The sequence below is a fragment of the Bubalus kerabau genome, chromosome 15 (genome assembly GCF_029407905.1).
Source record: "Bubalus kerabau isolate K-KA32 ecotype Philippines breed swamp buffalo chromosome 15, PCC_UOA_SB_1v2, whole genome shotgun sequence".
NCBI lineage: Eukaryota > Metazoa > Chordata > Mammalia > Artiodactyla > Bovidae > Bubalus > Bubalus kerabau.
In genome coordinates, this window is record NC_073638.1 from 84,994,641 (window position 1) to 85,010,263 (window position 15,623).

The 15,623-nt window shown below is 60.4% G+C and overlaps 1 protein-coding gene across 2 annotated transcripts; it reads left to right on the forward strand.

The window, feature by feature from the left end:
* Nucleotides 1–209: 209 nt before the first annotated feature.
* Nucleotides 210–15,506, forward strand: VPS26B (VPS26 retromer complex component B). 2 transcript variants are annotated; one of them, XM_055547266.1, is made up of 8 exons: nucleotides 210–640; nucleotides 2,048–2,158; nucleotides 7,686–7,842; nucleotides 10,505–10,669; nucleotides 12,238–12,413; nucleotides 13,480–13,622; nucleotides 14,022–14,164; nucleotides 15,140–15,506. In XM_055547266.1, the coding sequence occupies exons 1-8, from the start codon at nucleotides 418–420 to the stop codon at nucleotides 15,144–15,146; spliced, it is 1,125 nt and encodes a 374-aa protein (XP_055403241.1). In that variant the 5' UTR covers nucleotides 210–417; the 3' UTR covers nucleotides 15,147–15,506. The 2 variants fall into 2 exon arrangements, with proteins under 2 accessions (XP_055403241.1, XP_055403243.1); XM_055547268.1 differs by lacking the exon at nucleotides 2,048–2,158 and having other exon boundaries at nucleotides 217–640.
* The last annotated feature ends 117 nt before the right edge of the window (nucleotides 15,507–15,623 follow it).

Here is a 15,623-nt window from a genome sequence, read left to right on the forward strand (position 1 = left end):
AGGACTCTCTTTTTTAGAAAGGATACCGTTAGGTCTGAATTTTACTGGACTGGTGTTTGACAGGTTTGGCAGGAGACCGGAAGGAGCCGCCGCCGCCCCGCTGTCTGCCGAGCGAGGGGCGGTGCTCGCGGCGCGCAGGCGCAGTGCGAGCGCCCCGGGGGCGCGGTGGCCGCGCTGGGGGCGGGCCGTGCGCATGCGCGCAGCCACTCCGGCGCGTCCGGCTGAGCGGCGGACGCGCTGCGCGCTGCTCCGGGGCCGGGCCGCTGCCTCTGAGGTGGGCTCCGCAGGCCGCGGCCGGCGGGTGCCTCGCGCGCCCGCTGTGCCCTGCTCTCGGAACCGCGCCGGCCCGCCAAACGCGGGCGTCGGCGTCGTGCCCAGCCCGCCGGCCTCCCCAGGCCCGGCCGGCTCGGCGGGGCCATGAGCTTCTTTGGCTTCGGGCAGAGCGTGGATGTGGACATCCTGCTGAACGACGCGGATAGCAGGCGGCGGGCCGAGCACAAGACCGAGGATGGGAAGAAGGACAAGTACTTCCTCTTCTACGACGGCGAGACGGTGTCCGGGAAGGTGAGCCTGGCGCTCAAGAACCCCAACAAGCGGCTGGAGCACCAGGGCATCAAGGTCGAGTTCATTGGGCAGATCGGTGAGTGCGGGGTCCGCCCCGCCCGGGCCCACCCCTCTCCCGCCCTCGACCCTTGACCCCTGACCCAGCCTCTGACCTCCCTCTCCAGACCCCCGGGGCGACCCGAACCCCTGTCCCCGCCCCCTAGCCCCCGCACCCTCTGCTGCAATTCCAGACCCCTGCCCCTCCTCTAGCTCCTGGCGCGACCCGAACCCCTGTCCCCTAACCCCCGCACTCACGGCTGCAATTCCAGACCGTCTGTCCCCCACTCCGCCCCAGGCCCTGTGATCTGTTGCCCGCCGCCCTGGGTCCGAGCTCCGCGGGCCTGCCTCGGCTTCCGTGCCAGCTAGGCCAGCCTGCAGGTCGTGACAACCACTCCGAGCCCCGCGTGGCCCGCCCACTTCTCTCTAGTGTCTGTGACCCACCAGCCTCTTACCGCAGCTTCGCTGGGAGCTGTTTGAGAAAGCATCCCCGCGGGCTCCAGCATCAGCCCTGTGTCCACACAAGCTGCATTCCTAAGACTTCTTGATTAGAAGAGTCTGCGACACTCTTCTCCTTAAAGAAAGGGTGCTCCCAAGCCCCAGATCTAAGTGGTCAGAATTTCCCAAGGCTCTAACAGTTTTCAAACACGATTGTTAGCAGCTACAGCTAGACAATAAAAGACAGTAGCAATACAGAAGATTTGGGAGCTGCCCGTCAACACAGGGCTGTCTCCAGTTCTCTTTGGCCTCTCCTGTTTATTAAAACGCACAGGTGTTTCTGAAATAGTTTGTGTCAGTAGTTCAGGAGTAGGGTCACAGTAAATACCACAGCTGGCTGAAAAGACAGGAGCAGAGGAATCGTGCCCCGCCCCCGCCTACTCTGGCCCTGTGTGGGGGGTTTCCTGGGAACGCTCCTCAGAGGCTCTCTGTCACTCCCTGAGATCCCAGCACAGAATCTGTTCTCTATTTTGCAGAGACAGAAAACACAGGAGCCCTGGGGAAAGGCTGTGTGCTCAGCACTTCAGTGCCCAGCCTGAAGTATTGGCTTCTGCTATTTAAGTTAACAGAAATCAGGTCGAAGGCTAGCTAATCCTATAGGAACCCATCCCTTGTTATTTTAAATCCAGAGTAAGCGTGGCCTGAAGCTGAAGAGTGGGTTTCAGACCCTTTGCTCACATGCCTCCAGCATAGATAGTGCTCCTCAGCAGCAGTGTTGTCCACACGGGGGGCCTGCGCGTTCTCTGTTGTCGGGGGTACATTTCACAGCCTCTCCAGCCTCTACCAGCCAGATGCCAGAACCACAGAAATGTCTTACATCCGTGGACGCTAAAATCACTCCTAGCAAAGAGCTCCTGGGGACACAGGATGAACCCACAGCATTCTGTGCTGGGCGTGAGTAAGGTGATGAAGTTCAGGCCTCCTTAGATTTCGTGTTTTCGCATCATAGCTTTAAGGTTGTCACTGGATTCCGTGGCTCTGCATGAGGTGTGCAGATGGGCACGTCTAGCCAGCAGCTGTGCCATCATTCCCGAGGGTGACACCTCCCCGTCTGTGAAAGGTAACCAGAGCACCCCCTGCCCCAGCAGTTGTGGAATGGGCTGTTGAGGGACGCTTGGCAAGGTCTCACTCCAGCCCGACTGAAAGGGAGTCGGCTGCCCTGCCTGGTTTCCTGTCCGCTCGCATCCCAGGACAGCATCCCTTCTCAGATTTCTCAGAGCCTCTTCTACTTCCATCAACGGCTCTTCCTGGGCCCCTGAGTCTACTCTGTGGCCTTGGGGAAGCTGTCCCCTCCTTAGGCCTCGGCGCTCTCACCTGTAAGGCAGGGACAGCAACCGAATCCCCTTGGGAGAACAGTGAGGGGTCTAGGGCCCAGGCTTTGTGCAGTGTGGGGTGTGTGTGCTGGACCCGAGAGACTTTTGTGACCCAGCCTCAAGGCACTGGAGCAAGGCTGGTGAGTGAGGTCCCCACACCCCGGTCATGTGGTTTCTGCTTCCTTGCTTTCCTGACACTGCATGCAGCGGGCGGGGCTTCGTTCCAGCTCTGAGGTCTGCTGTACCGGTGACATGCCGGGTGGTGGTCCTGCCCTGGCCGCCTATGAGAAGGCTGATGTGCTCCAGCCACCTTCCTCGTTTGTGTCACTCAGAATTTTTCTTCTTGTAAACCATTGTCTGTCTGGTTTGGAAGTGTGTACATCCTGCCTGTGCATTCAGTAGGACAGCCTGGTGTGTGACCAAGGCTGAAGCAGAGGGTTACTTCAGTTACATAAGGCTCTGTAACGGGCAGACGTTGTGAGGGTCTTGTGAGGACTAGGGATCGTCGATGTGTGTGAAGTGCAGGCTCTGCCACTTGTCAACCAGACACTCGTAACCCCTGTTAGACTGGATCCGGGGGCTGGGTCTTTGAAGAGTCAGCTCTGGTTGCCTTGCTGACTGCCCCCGGGATCTCCGTGCCAGACCATCCTCGCCTGCTACATGCCCTGCGTCTCCTCCCAGCAGGAGGCGTTGCCCGAGTTCTCGCAGGGACGGCTTTCTGGTGGCCATTGCATGGGTCCTGTTCAGACCGCAGTCCTCATAGCAGGCCGGCCTGTTTGCGCCGCGGCCTGCTCCGGCAGCCCCGTCTGCACACCCACCACTGCCCTGTCTGCTTGGACTCACGTCTCCCGAGCCCTTCTCCTCGCCTGAGCTCACCCCAGAGTTCCGTGCCTGGGTCTCTGACTGCCTGCTGAACACCCGCGGGGTCTCTGCGGGTTGCCCAAGGACACATCCGAACCAGGCCGCTCCTCTCTCTCCCTGCCCCAGCCCCGCGCTGCCGCTCCTCCCGTCTCCCCTGCTCAGCATGCCCCCTGGGTCGCCTCAGCCTCTGGAACCGGGGAGGCCCCGGAGCGCTCCTGCTTCCCCCCGCGCCCCCAGTGGTTCTGGGGGCGGCTCGCCTCAGTGCTCCCTCACCCTCCTCGGTGCCGCTGCCCCTGACGCCTCTGTGTGGAGCAGTCTCCTGACTGGCCTTCCTGCCTCTGTTTGCCTTTTCTTTCAGCTTAGTTTCTGTAAGAGCGAACTTCCTAAAAGGCAGTTCTGATGCTCTCAGTCCCTTCTGTAAACTTCTCCTTGACTCCAAGTGGGTTGAAGGGGACAGTCATCCAGCTCTTTCCTGAGCTGCCCCTGCCTCCAGACATGTCTCTCTAACCCTTCACTCAGGCGTGCGTTATCGACTGTGCCTATCAGATGGCTGCGAGATACTCTGCACCTTCTGGAAGAAGAGGGGGCAAAGACAGGCGTGAATAAGTGTCCCCTGTGGTTCGTGGGGCTGAGATGCACTTTGTTGGGAAGTCCGTGACTTTCCATCCAAGAGGCTGGGTTCACACTGTCACCACACAAGAAGCTCTGTGGCATCTTGTCCCCCTGACACCTGCCAGGACTGGTCCAGTGTGAGCCCCACTCTGCTCTGCACAGAGAGAACCTTACTGAAGAGGGACCGTCAAATATTTTTGCTCTTATTTTTATGACTCAGTTGCTCAGTCATGTCCAACTCTTTGCGACCCCATAAACTACAGCATGCCAGGCTTCCCTGTCCTTCACCACCTCCTGGAGGTTGCCCAAATTCATTTCCATTGAGTCGATGAGGCTATACAACCATCTCATTCTCTGTCGTCCCCTTCTCCTCTTGCCTTCTACCTTTCCCAGCATCAGGGTCTTTTCCAATGAGTTGGCTGTTCACATCAGGTGGCCAAAGAATTGGAGTTTCAGCATCAGTCCTTCCAATGAATATTCAGGACTGATTTCCTTAAGGATGGATTAGTTTGATCTCCTTGAAGTCCAGGAACTCTCAAGAGTCTTCTCTAGCATCACAATTCAAAAGCATCAGTTCTTTGGCACTCAGCTTTCTTTATGGTCAAACTGTCAAATCTCTACATGACTACTGTGAAGACCATAGCTTTGACTAGACGAATCTTGTCAGCAAAATGATGTCTTGGCTTTTTTATATGCTGTCTAGGACTGTCATAACTTTTCTTCCAAGGAGCAAATGTTTTCTGTTTTCATGGCTGCAGTCACCATCCGTAGTGATTTTGGAGCACATGAAGAGAAAATCTGTCACTGTTTCCACTGTTTCCTCGTCTATTTGCCATGAAGTGATGGGACTGGATGCCATGATCTTAGTTTTTTGAAAGTTGAGCTTTAAGCCAGCTTTTTCACTCTCCTCTTTCACTTTCATCAAGAGGCTCTTTAGTTCTTCACTTTCTGCCATAAGGGTGGCGTCATTTGCATATCTGAGGGTATTGATATTTCTCTTGGAAGTCTTGATTCCAGCTTGTGATTCAGCCAGCCTCGCATTTCGCATGATGTACTCTGCATAGAAGTTAAATAAGCAGGGTGACAATATACAGCCTTGACGTAACTCCTTTCCCAATTTGGAACCAGTCTGTTGTTCCATGTCTGGTTCTTACTGTTGCTTCTTGACCTGCATACAGGTTTCTTAGGAGGCAGGTAAGGTGGTCTGGTATTCCTATCTCTTAAAGATTTTTCCAGTTTATGTGATCCACACAGTCCAGAGGCTTTAGCATAGTCAGTGAAGCAGAAGTAGATGTTTTTCTGGAACTCTTTTGCTTTCTTTATGATCCAATGAACGTTGACAGTTTGATCTTTGGTTCCTCTACCTTTTCTAAACCTTGTATATCTTGTATATCTGGGAGATTTCAATTCAAGTACTGCTAAAGCCTAGCTTGAAGGATTTTAAGCATAACTTTACCAGCATGGGAAATGAGCACAGTTGTCCAGTAGTTTGAACATTCTTTGGCACTGCCCTTCTTTGGGATTGGCATGAACACAGACCTTTTTCAGTCCTGTGGCCACTGCTGAGTGTTCCAAATTTATGGACGTATTGAGTGCAGCTCTTTAACAGCATCATCAACAGCATTTAGAATCTGAAGTAGTTCAGCCTGAACTTCATCACCTGCACTAGCTTCTCTGGTAGCAGTGCTTCCAAAGGCCCACTTGACTTCACACTTGAGGATGTCTGGCTCTAGGTGAGCGGTCTCACTGCTGTGGTTGTCTGGGTCATGAAGGCCTTTTCTGTTTAGTTCTGTGTATTGTTGCCACCTTCTTAATCTCTTCTCACTCTGTTGGGTCCATACCATTTCTGTCCTTTATTGAGCCCATCTTTACATGAAATGTTCCCTTGGTATCTTTAATGTTCTTAAGGAATATTGCACTCCAAAGTAGAGAGCTAGCCTCGGGATCTAAGCCCCCAGGTGAGCCGGAACCCATCAGCCCAGCATTTCCCACTTATGGTCCTCAGACACTGGGCTTTGCTCCACCTGCTGCTGTCCCCTGAAACCACGGCAGAGCTCAGAGCTTGGCACCCGAGACACCCAGCTCCCAGTTAAGGGCTCCACCCGTTCCGGTCAGCAGAGGCTCCTGTAGCCAAGGACCAGCACGCGGTAGAGGACAGGCCCTGTCCAGGCTGGCTGGTGGCCCCTCTCCCTTGGCCCCTGTGTGTACTACCCTCCCCCCCCCCCCGCCCCCAAGAGGGCACCCTGCCCCCACAGCCACGCCCTGATGGCCTGCGTTGACCCATGTGTGGCGGGCTCGCTGCCTGCTGCTGACACCACCTGGCCTGGGGGAGCAGGTGGGCTGTTGGCGACCTAAGGTGGGTCCATGTGTAACGGAGGTCAGCATTGAACTGTGGTCCCAGGGCGCTCCGTGTGGAAGTAGTGGTGCTGGCTGGGCCTGACCTCACTGCAGCTCCCCGTGACGTGGGCACTGCCCTGCCGCGTGGGAGAACAGGCTCCGCGGGGCCGGTCTGTCAGGGCCAGGGCCCAGGGCAGCGGCCAGCCCGAGAGCTCGCTGGAAGCTGTGCTTTCCCCCCAAGCGCCCCTGTGGCAGGCCTGGTTGCCGTGTTGGCTCTGGGAGGCAGGAGATCTGGCTTCTCGACTCCAAGAAGGCTTTGATCGTCAGGGGCTTCAGGCCTTTGCTGTCTGGGGTCTGCCCAGCCCCTCATGCTCAGGCTGTCCCTGAGAGAGGCAGCCGAGAGGTGCGGGCCAGGCCTGGCAAGGGGGTAGTCCCGGCCCCCCTGTCCAGGCAGCCAGCAGCAGATGCAGTGAGAGCATGCTGCCTCCACGTCCTCCCGCCAGAGGCCAGTCTGTCAGGGCCAGGGCCCAGAGCTCCCGTCCTGTCCTGCTCAGGCCGCTGTGGGGCGGGGGGCAGATCTTGACTGCGCTGGGGCCACGTGGAGTCGGTTGGTAATAAGTGTCCCCGTTGCACAGCTGGGGACCGGGGGCGCTGGGGTCCGGGGCCTTGTCTCCAGCAGCCATCTGGAGCACAGTTCACCACTTCCACAGCAGTGTGACGTGGGCACAGACAGCCAGCAGGACTGTCTTGAGAGGAGGGTGGGTGTGCAGGAGGCCTTCTCGGAGGGCGGTCTCGGGACAAGCAGGAGTCTGTTGGGATGTCCATCCTGAGTCCCACCCAGGCCTCAGAATCAGAGATATTGGGGGGGGAGTGCCAGCCATCTGTGCCTCAGCACAGCCTCAGAGGTCCTGGGGCTGACAGGAGTCTGGGGACTGTGGCCTAGTCTGGGGTGGCCTCATAGCCCCTCCGTCAGCGGGGCCGCGTGGATCCGTCTCCAAGTCCTCACCTGCCTCCCGCCTCCTGTTCACCCCTGATCTCCCCGGGCCCAGGAGCAGACACGGCCCAGCAGGAAACCTGGGGCACTGGGCCCAGCCCCGCCCCACCACGCCTCAGTTTCCTTGTCTGTTAAATGCGTGACGGCCCACCCAGCCGCTCAGGTTGCCGGGAGGATGGTGTGACTGAGTGACGGAGTCGAGCACGCTTCCCACACTTAGGAATCGCTGTAACTGTGTAAAGAGATGCGGTGTTTCGATGGCAGTCCCCCTGCTGTGTCCCCTGGGTGCTGCCCCAGGACAGGGTCTCCACAGAGCGCAGGGTGTTTGGCTGCAGGGCTGCCGTGCGGGGCGGGAAGAGGGGGTCGCTAACCAACGTGCAGCTCCGCGGCTGGGAGGGGCACTTCCGCAGCGGGCCCCGCCGCCCTCCGTGGGCCAGGCTCCAGTAGGGAGGTCACTGCTCTCCCCGCAGAGCTCTACTACGACCGCGGCAACCACCACGAGTTCGTGTCCCTGGTGAAGGACCTGGCCCGGCCCGGAGAGGTCACGCAGTCACAGGCCTTTGACTTCGAGTTCACGCACGTGGAGAAGCCCTACGAGTCCTACACCGGGCAGAACGTGAAGCTGCGGTAAGTGACGTGACTCCTCCTCCTCGGTTCTGCACACGCTGGAATGTGGACCTGCGTTCTGTCACGTGAGAAGGGGTCACAGATTTGGATTCTTTTTTAAATTTATGTTTGACTGCACCAGGGCATCAGTTTTGCCAGTGGGCTTTCTCTAGCTGCGGCGAGCGGGGGCTTCCCACTGCAGTGACTTCTCTTGTTGTGGCCCTCGGGATTAGTTGCCCTGAGGCCTGTGGACTCTTCCTGGACCAGGCATCGAACCCATGTCCCCTGCAGTGGCAGGCAGACTGTTAACCACTGGACCACCAGGGCAGTCCCAGATTTGGATTCTGATCCCAGACCCATCCTCTGCATCTTTTGGGACAGGAGAGGATAAAACGTAGCACAGTGTGAGAAGCTTTAGAACAGGAATACACACCTTTTAAGTACAGGGGATTGTTTTCCTTGTTTCAGTCTTGAAAACCCAAGGAGGGCACTGATCCCAGGGCCTCTGGGCTGTGTGATGTCACCCGGACTTCTGGCTCCAGGTCGTGGTCATCACCTACCTGGGGCCTGCGTGGGGGACCGCATGGGCCCTGGGGAGGTCTCCCCTCTCCTGTCAGAAGACGGACTGCAGGCTCTTCTTTTCCAGCCTTTGCAGGGAGGTCCAAGCGCCAAAGGTGCCCCATTCACCAGCGCTCTGTGACTGCTCTCGGAGGAGGCAGCACCAGCAAGCACTGTCTAGTTGTCAGTTAAGCTGGGCCGGGGTCTTATTGTGATTTAATGTGATGCTCTGCAGTGGATTCCTCATAGATGTTCCTATGTCAGAAAGATGTTGAAAACAGTATGGCAGTTCCTCAAAATATTAAAAATAAAACTACCAAATGATTCATCAATTCCACTTCTGTGTGTAAATCCAAAAGCAGTGAAAGCAGGACTCAGATGCAAGTGCTCTCACGTTTGCAGCAGCGTTCCTGGTAGCCACAAGGTGGACATGACCCCAGCGTCCGTGCTGAGTGGTTGGGCACCATGTGTGTCCGCATGGTGGAGTGGTGCTGGGCCTTGAAGGGGACGCAGACCCTGACCCCTGTTATGGCCTGGCGGAGCCTGGAGAACCTCGTTCTCAGTGAAAGGCGCCTGTGTTCCCTTGGCGGGCAGCTCCTGCAAGGTGGTGAAGACGGCCAGGCGAAGCGAGGGGCTGGGGAGGAAGCTGCAGGCCCGAGCAGAACCCTGGATAACAGTCTCTGGGGGCATGCTTTGGGTTCTGACAACTTTGGGACTGGTTAGAAGCTCAGGAGGAAAGCATAGCGGGAGAGAGACTGGATGTGTGGAGAAAAGTGGGAAGTTGCAGGATCGAGATGTCAGGACAGTGGTTCTCTACCAAGGGTCCTGTGTTAGATTCACTGGTAGGGGTGGGAATTATTTTTTTTTAAAAGTGCAGGTTCCCGTGTCGTCCTCCAGGGCAGTTTCATGTCAGTTTCGTGCGCAGGGTGAGTCCCGGGCGCCTCCAGACGCTGGAGCAGGAGACGCCGGCCTCGGGCAGGCGGGCGGGCGCAGAGGAGGCCAAGGGCTGCTGGCTTCCACCTCTGACAGGTGCTCTGAGGCCTCGCCCACAGGGGCGGGGCTTGGGGGCCTGGGCTTAGTGGGGGCCGCGCGGGGGACGGGAGGCGGGAGTGCCGGCGGAGAGCCGCGAGAGCCGCCCAGGACGGCCCATTTCCAGCGAGGCTGCCGCCCAGCGTCCTGAGACACCATGCAGACCGACTGCCTGCCTGCCCTCATGTCCCGGGGCTGGGGCGCCGGGGAGGCCTCCCTGCAGGGAGCGCTGAGAGCCACCCAGGACGGCCCGTCTCCTGGGAGGCTGCCGCCCGGCGTCCCAAAATGCCATCCTAAAATGCATACCGACTAAAAGCCTGCCCTCATGTCCCAGGGCTGCAGTGCCGGGGAGTCCTCCCTGCAGGGCTGGCCCATGCCCCGGCGCGGCTCAGCCCTTCACGGCCGTGTCTCCTCTCTCTCACGCTGGGCGTGAGAGATTCAGACCTCTCCTCCTCTGCTGTTCTACTTGTGAGGCCGGCTCTCCCTGAAGGCCCCTCTCCCCACAGCACCGGGTTGCCGCTTCGGGCTGACACTCGACAAGCGCTCTAGTTTCCCGTCGATTGGTCGTCTCCCCGGGCAGGGGGTTGGGTGGACCCAGGGGGTTGGGTGGACCGTGAGTCGCCTGCGACTCCATCTCTGCGTCCTAGGTCTGGTAATAAACACTGGGGACTCGCTGACCTGGTTTCTCCATCACCTCTTCCTGTCACTTAACTGTGGGGGACTTGAAACATGCTCACTCATGGAGTACTGTCAGATAGCATGCAGACCTAAGAGTACATGGTCCCTGTGTCTGAAGAGCCAGGAGGAGCTGCAGAAATAAAAGCGGCACACAGTGCCTGGCAGGTGGCCTTGAGGCTGCTGTTGGGGTACAGCCCCCCTGGTCCCCGGGCCGGGCTTTGGGAGCAGCTGGGGAAGGGCCTTTGAGCTCCCTGCAGCTATAATGGCAGGAGTGTGTCTCGTCTCTGCCGGGAGGGGGTGCCCAGAGGCGACTGCTCAGTAGAATCAAAGCCGCAGAGGTCGACTCAGCCAGGGGTTCTTGGGGGCGGCGGTGGGTGAGTAAACCCAGGTCCCTTCGCTGCTCGCCTGCCTCCCACAGGTACTTCCTCCGGGCCACTATCAGCCGCCGCCTCAACGACGTTGTCAAGGAGATGGACATCGTGGTGCACACGCTGAGCACGTACCCCGAGCTGAACTCTTCCATCAAGATGGAGGTCGGCATCGAGGACTGCCTGCACATCGAGTTTGAGTACAACAAGTCCAAGTGAGTGACGGGCGGCTGGTGCCCGAGGGGGAGGGCGTGCAGGCCTCGATTTTAGCTGGCCAGGACGTTTGTAGATCGCGCCTGCTATTACAGCGTCAGAATGTCTCAGTGTTGTAGACTGCAGAACTTGCTGACCGCTCAAAACGACCACAAGCATCTTTCTTTTTAATATGGTACATTCCTGAAAATGCTGGAAAATCAGATATGCAAAGTAAATGTATATTGGACTCAGAACTAAAAAAGCCCCCGCTTCGCTAAGGAGGGTCTCTGGGTGGGGCGGCCTCGCCTCAGACCTGCTGGCCTCCAGAGGCTCGGGGTGGGGGGCTGCCTGGGCAGCCCTCCTGAGGGACTAGGGACACGGGGCCTCCTAGGACTGGTGACCCACAGCTGCACTTCCCCCTCCCTCCCCCCGCCCCCGCCCCCCCCACCCCCACCCCCCCATTCCGGGCCTGGAGCCCCCCCAGCCCCAAGGGCCCCGCCTGTGGGAGCGGCCCTGCCCCTGGGAGGGGCCCTTTGCCTTCTCCTTGCAGTCCGGGCTCAAAGGCCTTCCCAGTGCTGCCCACCAGCACCCCAGCCACCTGGTGTAGGAGGAGCCACCTCATAGAAAGGCAAGCAGCCTCCAGCCAGCAGTGCAGTGAAGACCAAGCTGAGCAGGAGACAGGCCTGTCTGAGGCTGGACGGGCACACCTGGCCCTGCCCGCAGAGCAGGCTGCGCCCAGAACGCGCGCCCGCTGTCCCGCCCACAGGGGGAGCCCGCGGCGTCCCGTTCTGTCCACAAGGGCTCAGGCTGGGCTTACCGGCACTTCAGTTCCTGTACCTGGGTGTCCTGTCCGAAAATGAGGGGCTTGGGTCAGGTAAGTGGAAAGGTGCCATAAAGGAGGAAGAGCCCAGGCCCCCAGAATAGCTCCTTCGTGTCTCTTGTGGGTAAGAGTCCACTGAGCATGGAGGGGCGCCCGGGTTGCAGACCCGTGAGAGCCGGGAGAGCGTGCGCTCCAGCATCCCTCCCGGAGGCTACACTTCAGTGCCCGCCATCCCCCCCGGGAAGGGGGCACAGACGGGGCTGGATGGGGCCAGGCCCAGGCCCGCACGGGCCTCTGTCAGCAGTCTGTCCTCCCCTGTGGTCAGGGCCTGCGTCCTCAGCCCCCGCCCCCAGCTCCCATCCCCTTCCTGAGCTTCACTCAGGACGTTTGCTCTCAGTGGCCACACTGGGTGCAGACCAGCCCCGACCAGGGAGGGCCTAGCTCCCAGGCGCCGGAGGAAGACCGGGACCTGGTCCCCACTCCCGGTGGGTCAGCCTCTCACCCCAGAGCCTGTAAAGTGCGTGCTGGTGACAGCGCCGGGCAGGCTTGACAGGGACCCACTCGCTGCGGCGTGCGTGGGACCGCGGTGGGAGTGATGCTGGTTCCAGTGCAGGGCGTTGGCATTTGCTCCGCGGGGCAGCCTGGGGGCAACAGGGGCCCGCGTGGCCTCAACTCTCCTGGCCCACCACCCCCGGGCGGGCGGCGCCCTCTCCGGATCCAGGAGGCCTATTCCGTCTGCAGCCGCACCGCTTGGTTTCCTCTCTGTAGGTACCACCTGAAGGACGTCATCGTGGGGAAGATCTACTTCCTGCTGGTGCGGATCAAGATCAAGCACATGGAGATCGACATCATCAAGCGGGAGACAACCGGCACGGGCCCCAACGTGTACCATGAGAATGACACCATCGCCAAGTACGAGATCATGGATGGCGCGCCCGTGAGAGGTGAGCCCACCAGGCTGGGGGCGTCGGGGCCGCTGTCGCGGTCGGTGGCCGTGAGCCTCTGCTGCCTTCACTTGCACCATCCTTGCCGCTGGGGGAGCAAAATAGTCCTTCCTGCTAGTTCCCGCACCAGGCTGACAAGTCAGGCTCTGGACTGCCTGGCCAAGTGGACACCCTGACCGACACTCCCTGCTGCTGTGCACGGTGCTGGCATGACCTCTAGGATGAGTGGAGCGTGAGCTGGTGGGACCCTGGTGGTTCCTGGGAGGAGCGATTGTTCCGGTTCTTTATCGGCGCTGCAGCTGCCCACGATGCACATTTTCCCATGGACATGCTCGGTGCCGCCAGGCTTCACGCAGCTCTCCCCAGTCCACACCACACGGGAGGAGGGGGTCGTGGCTTCTCAGGTCCTTGGCCTCCCGAGCAGGGTCTTCGGGGCAGGACTGGGCCATCCTGCCCACTGGCTTCATCGTATCCCCAGCCACGTAGCCGGACCAGGCTTGCCCTCCCTGGGGCACCGTGGGGCCTGTGAGCCATGCAGGGTGGCATGCATGGGTTCCGTGCGTGGCTTTGGGCTGCTCCGTGTCTTTGCGCTTGCTCAGTGGAGCTCTGTCCTGAGTTTGTTCCGCTTAGCTGAGGAAGGCACCGTGTTAGAGGGAGAAGGGATCTGAGATGCCATATAGCCTGATTCCCTCACTTTCCACGCGAGAACAGGAGAGTCCAGGGACAGCAGCAGACCCACCAGAGTTCAGTGGAGAGAGCTGGGGCCCGCCAGTCGAGGGGGGCATAGGGTGGCCCGTGCCAGTTGGGGTGGGGAGCTGACACTGGAATCGCTGGGGAAGACAGTGCACCAGCTAGGGTGGGACAGCTGGCTCTCATAGCCCAGCCATTGGACTCTTACACTGGTAAGAGTCAGAGCTGCTCATCTGGCGTCCTGTGGTTGGCACTCTGCCACCCCGGTCCTGGCGGGCTCAGCCAGGAGGAGACGGAGCGGGCCTAGCCCATCAGTGGGCGGCGGGCGGCGGGCGGGGCGCCTGCCCTGCCCCTCTGACCCCTCCCGGCCCTGCAGGAGAGTCCATCCCCATCCGCCTCTTCCTGGCGGGCTACGAGCTCACGCCCACCATGCGGGATATCAACAAGAAGTTCTCGGTGCGCTACTACCTCAACCTGGTGCTCATTGATGACGAGGAGCGGCGCTACTTCAAGCAGCAGGTGGGGCCGCGGGGGCGGGGGCGGGGCCGGGGGCGGGGCGGGGGGCGAGCTGGTGGGTGTCTGTGCTGCTTGGTTCACCCCAAGCAGCAGGGAAAGGGTCTGTGATGCCTGGTTCACCCCGAGCCCCGCGGCGGATGGGACAGGGTCCCAGTTGACACAAGAGCCGGCCTCCTCAGGCCCAGCCCCTGTGGCTGCTCCGCCCTCCCGGCCCCATGGTCAGCAGGAGCCGCGAGGCCCCAGGGGATGGACAGCTGCTCGTTGGCGGGAGACCAGGGAGGCCTTTGCCTAAGAGTCCCTGGTACCCTCCCCAGGCCTCCCCTCATGTGCCCCTCCCCATGTGCCGCCCACCCCCTAAGACTCCCCAGGCCCTTCTCACGTGCCGTTCCTGCCACCCTGCAGGAAGTGGTGCTGTGGCGGAAGGGCGACATCGTCCGGAAGAGCATGTCGCACCAGGCAGCCATCGCCTCCCAGCGCTTCGAGGGCACGACGCCCCTGGGGGAGGCACGGACCCCTGGCCCACTGTCCGACGGCGGCAGCAGACAGTAGGCCCAGGGCGGGGAAGTGGCTGGGGCGGGAGATCCGCTGCTAACCCGCGCTCGCAGCCTGAAAACAAACCATGTCTTTGACGTAAATCCTTTTTCCTGAAGAACCTGAGGGGCTGGGGTTGGGAGGCAGGGTGTCCGGGACCCTGTGCCTGACGGGGGATGCGGGGAGGAGGGGTATCCCTGGGGAGCTGTCTGTGGGGCTGCAGAGGGCGCGGCCCGCGGAGGGGGCTCAGGCCAGGAGCTGCCGCGGGAGTCTGGACGTGGTGCTTTGGTGCCTCCACAGGCCGCCATCGTCCTCCTCCGACTCCCAAGCATGGTCCTGGACTGGACAGGGTGTGGGGCGCCTCTGGCCGCCGCCCCCGGGCACAGAGACACCAGGGTCCGTGTGGCACATGGTCGGCAACAGGGAAAACTCAGTGGTCGTTTGCGGCGCGGTGGCCTTGGGCGCCCAGGAGCCGAGGCGCTTGGTCCCTGCTGTCCGTCTCATTCCCGGGGACCAGCACTTAGTCTGACGCCTGGAAGCTGTCCTTCCCCCACAGCTTGGGACCAGGGGTGTTCTGTGTATGTGGGTGCTTGCCACGCTAGAGGGGGTCTTCCGTGGCCCCACCACGCCTGGGCCTATCATGTTAAGGGTGTGGCTGTCCATCCTGGCCTCTCATCTCTTCTAAAAAGACCAGGCAGACCCTGGGGTCAGCAGGTACCATGCACCCGAGGGTCTGGGTTCTTTGTCTTCTGGGAGGTTTGTTCTGTGTCGTCTTTATAGGGACCCCTCTTTTCCTCGGAAATCTGGGCAGCTGTGGGCCTTGGACTGGGCAGGGCTTTTGGGTCAGAGCTAGACTGGAGAGAGGGGCGTTTGGGTGGCGGCGGCGGGAAGAGCGCCGGCACTGGGGCAGGAGAGCCAGGCAAGGGCAGGTGGTCCCTCGGGTGGACCAAGGTTCCGGAGGGCGGAACAGCGCCCCTTGGCTTTTCCAGAGCGTGAGCCGAGCCCTGGTCCCCCAGGGCAGCCTCCACCGTGACCGTGAGGACCGCCCGCCCACCCTCTGCCCCCAGCCAGCTGCACCCGATGCCCGTCCTCTGAGGGAGCCAGAGCACAGCCGCTTCCGTTCTCTGCCTGCCCGTTGTCTGCCTCTGCGCCAGACAAGTGACAGGCGGCGGCCGGGACCCCGGCAGAGCGGAGGGGCCGGACAGGCAGCGTGGCCTGCGGTTGGACCGCTGCGCATTCACAGGTTTCTTGATGCGTGTCTTACAGTGGCTGTGTTTTAAACCAAGCTCTGTTTCAGCTGTATGTCTGATTAAAGCAAGCCCCTGGGCTCGGAGGCCCAGGGTCGTGCCCACGGTCCACCAGGCTCTGTGGTGTCTTTATTGCCCTGCTGCACGCGCCACTCCGGCCAACGACACCTGCCCTCCCCACGCCTGTGGCCCCTGGTGAACAGCGATGCCCATATTGTTAATGCCA

Excerpts from the sequence above, each read along its gene's own strand:
- VPS26B (XM_055547266.1), top strand. The coding sequence starts at position 418 with ATGAGCTTCTTTGGCTTCGGGCAGAGCGTGGATGTGGACATCCTGCTG. Across the intron at positions 2,159-7,685 it reads CACCTCCCCGTCTGTGAAAG|AGCTCTACTACGACCGCGGC; the intron begins GTAACCAGAGCA and ends CTCTCCCCGCAG. Across the intron at positions 13,623-14,021 it reads GGCGCTACTTCAAGCAGCAG|GAAGTGGTGCTGTGGCGGAA; the intron begins GTGGGGCCGCGG and ends GCCACCCTGCAG.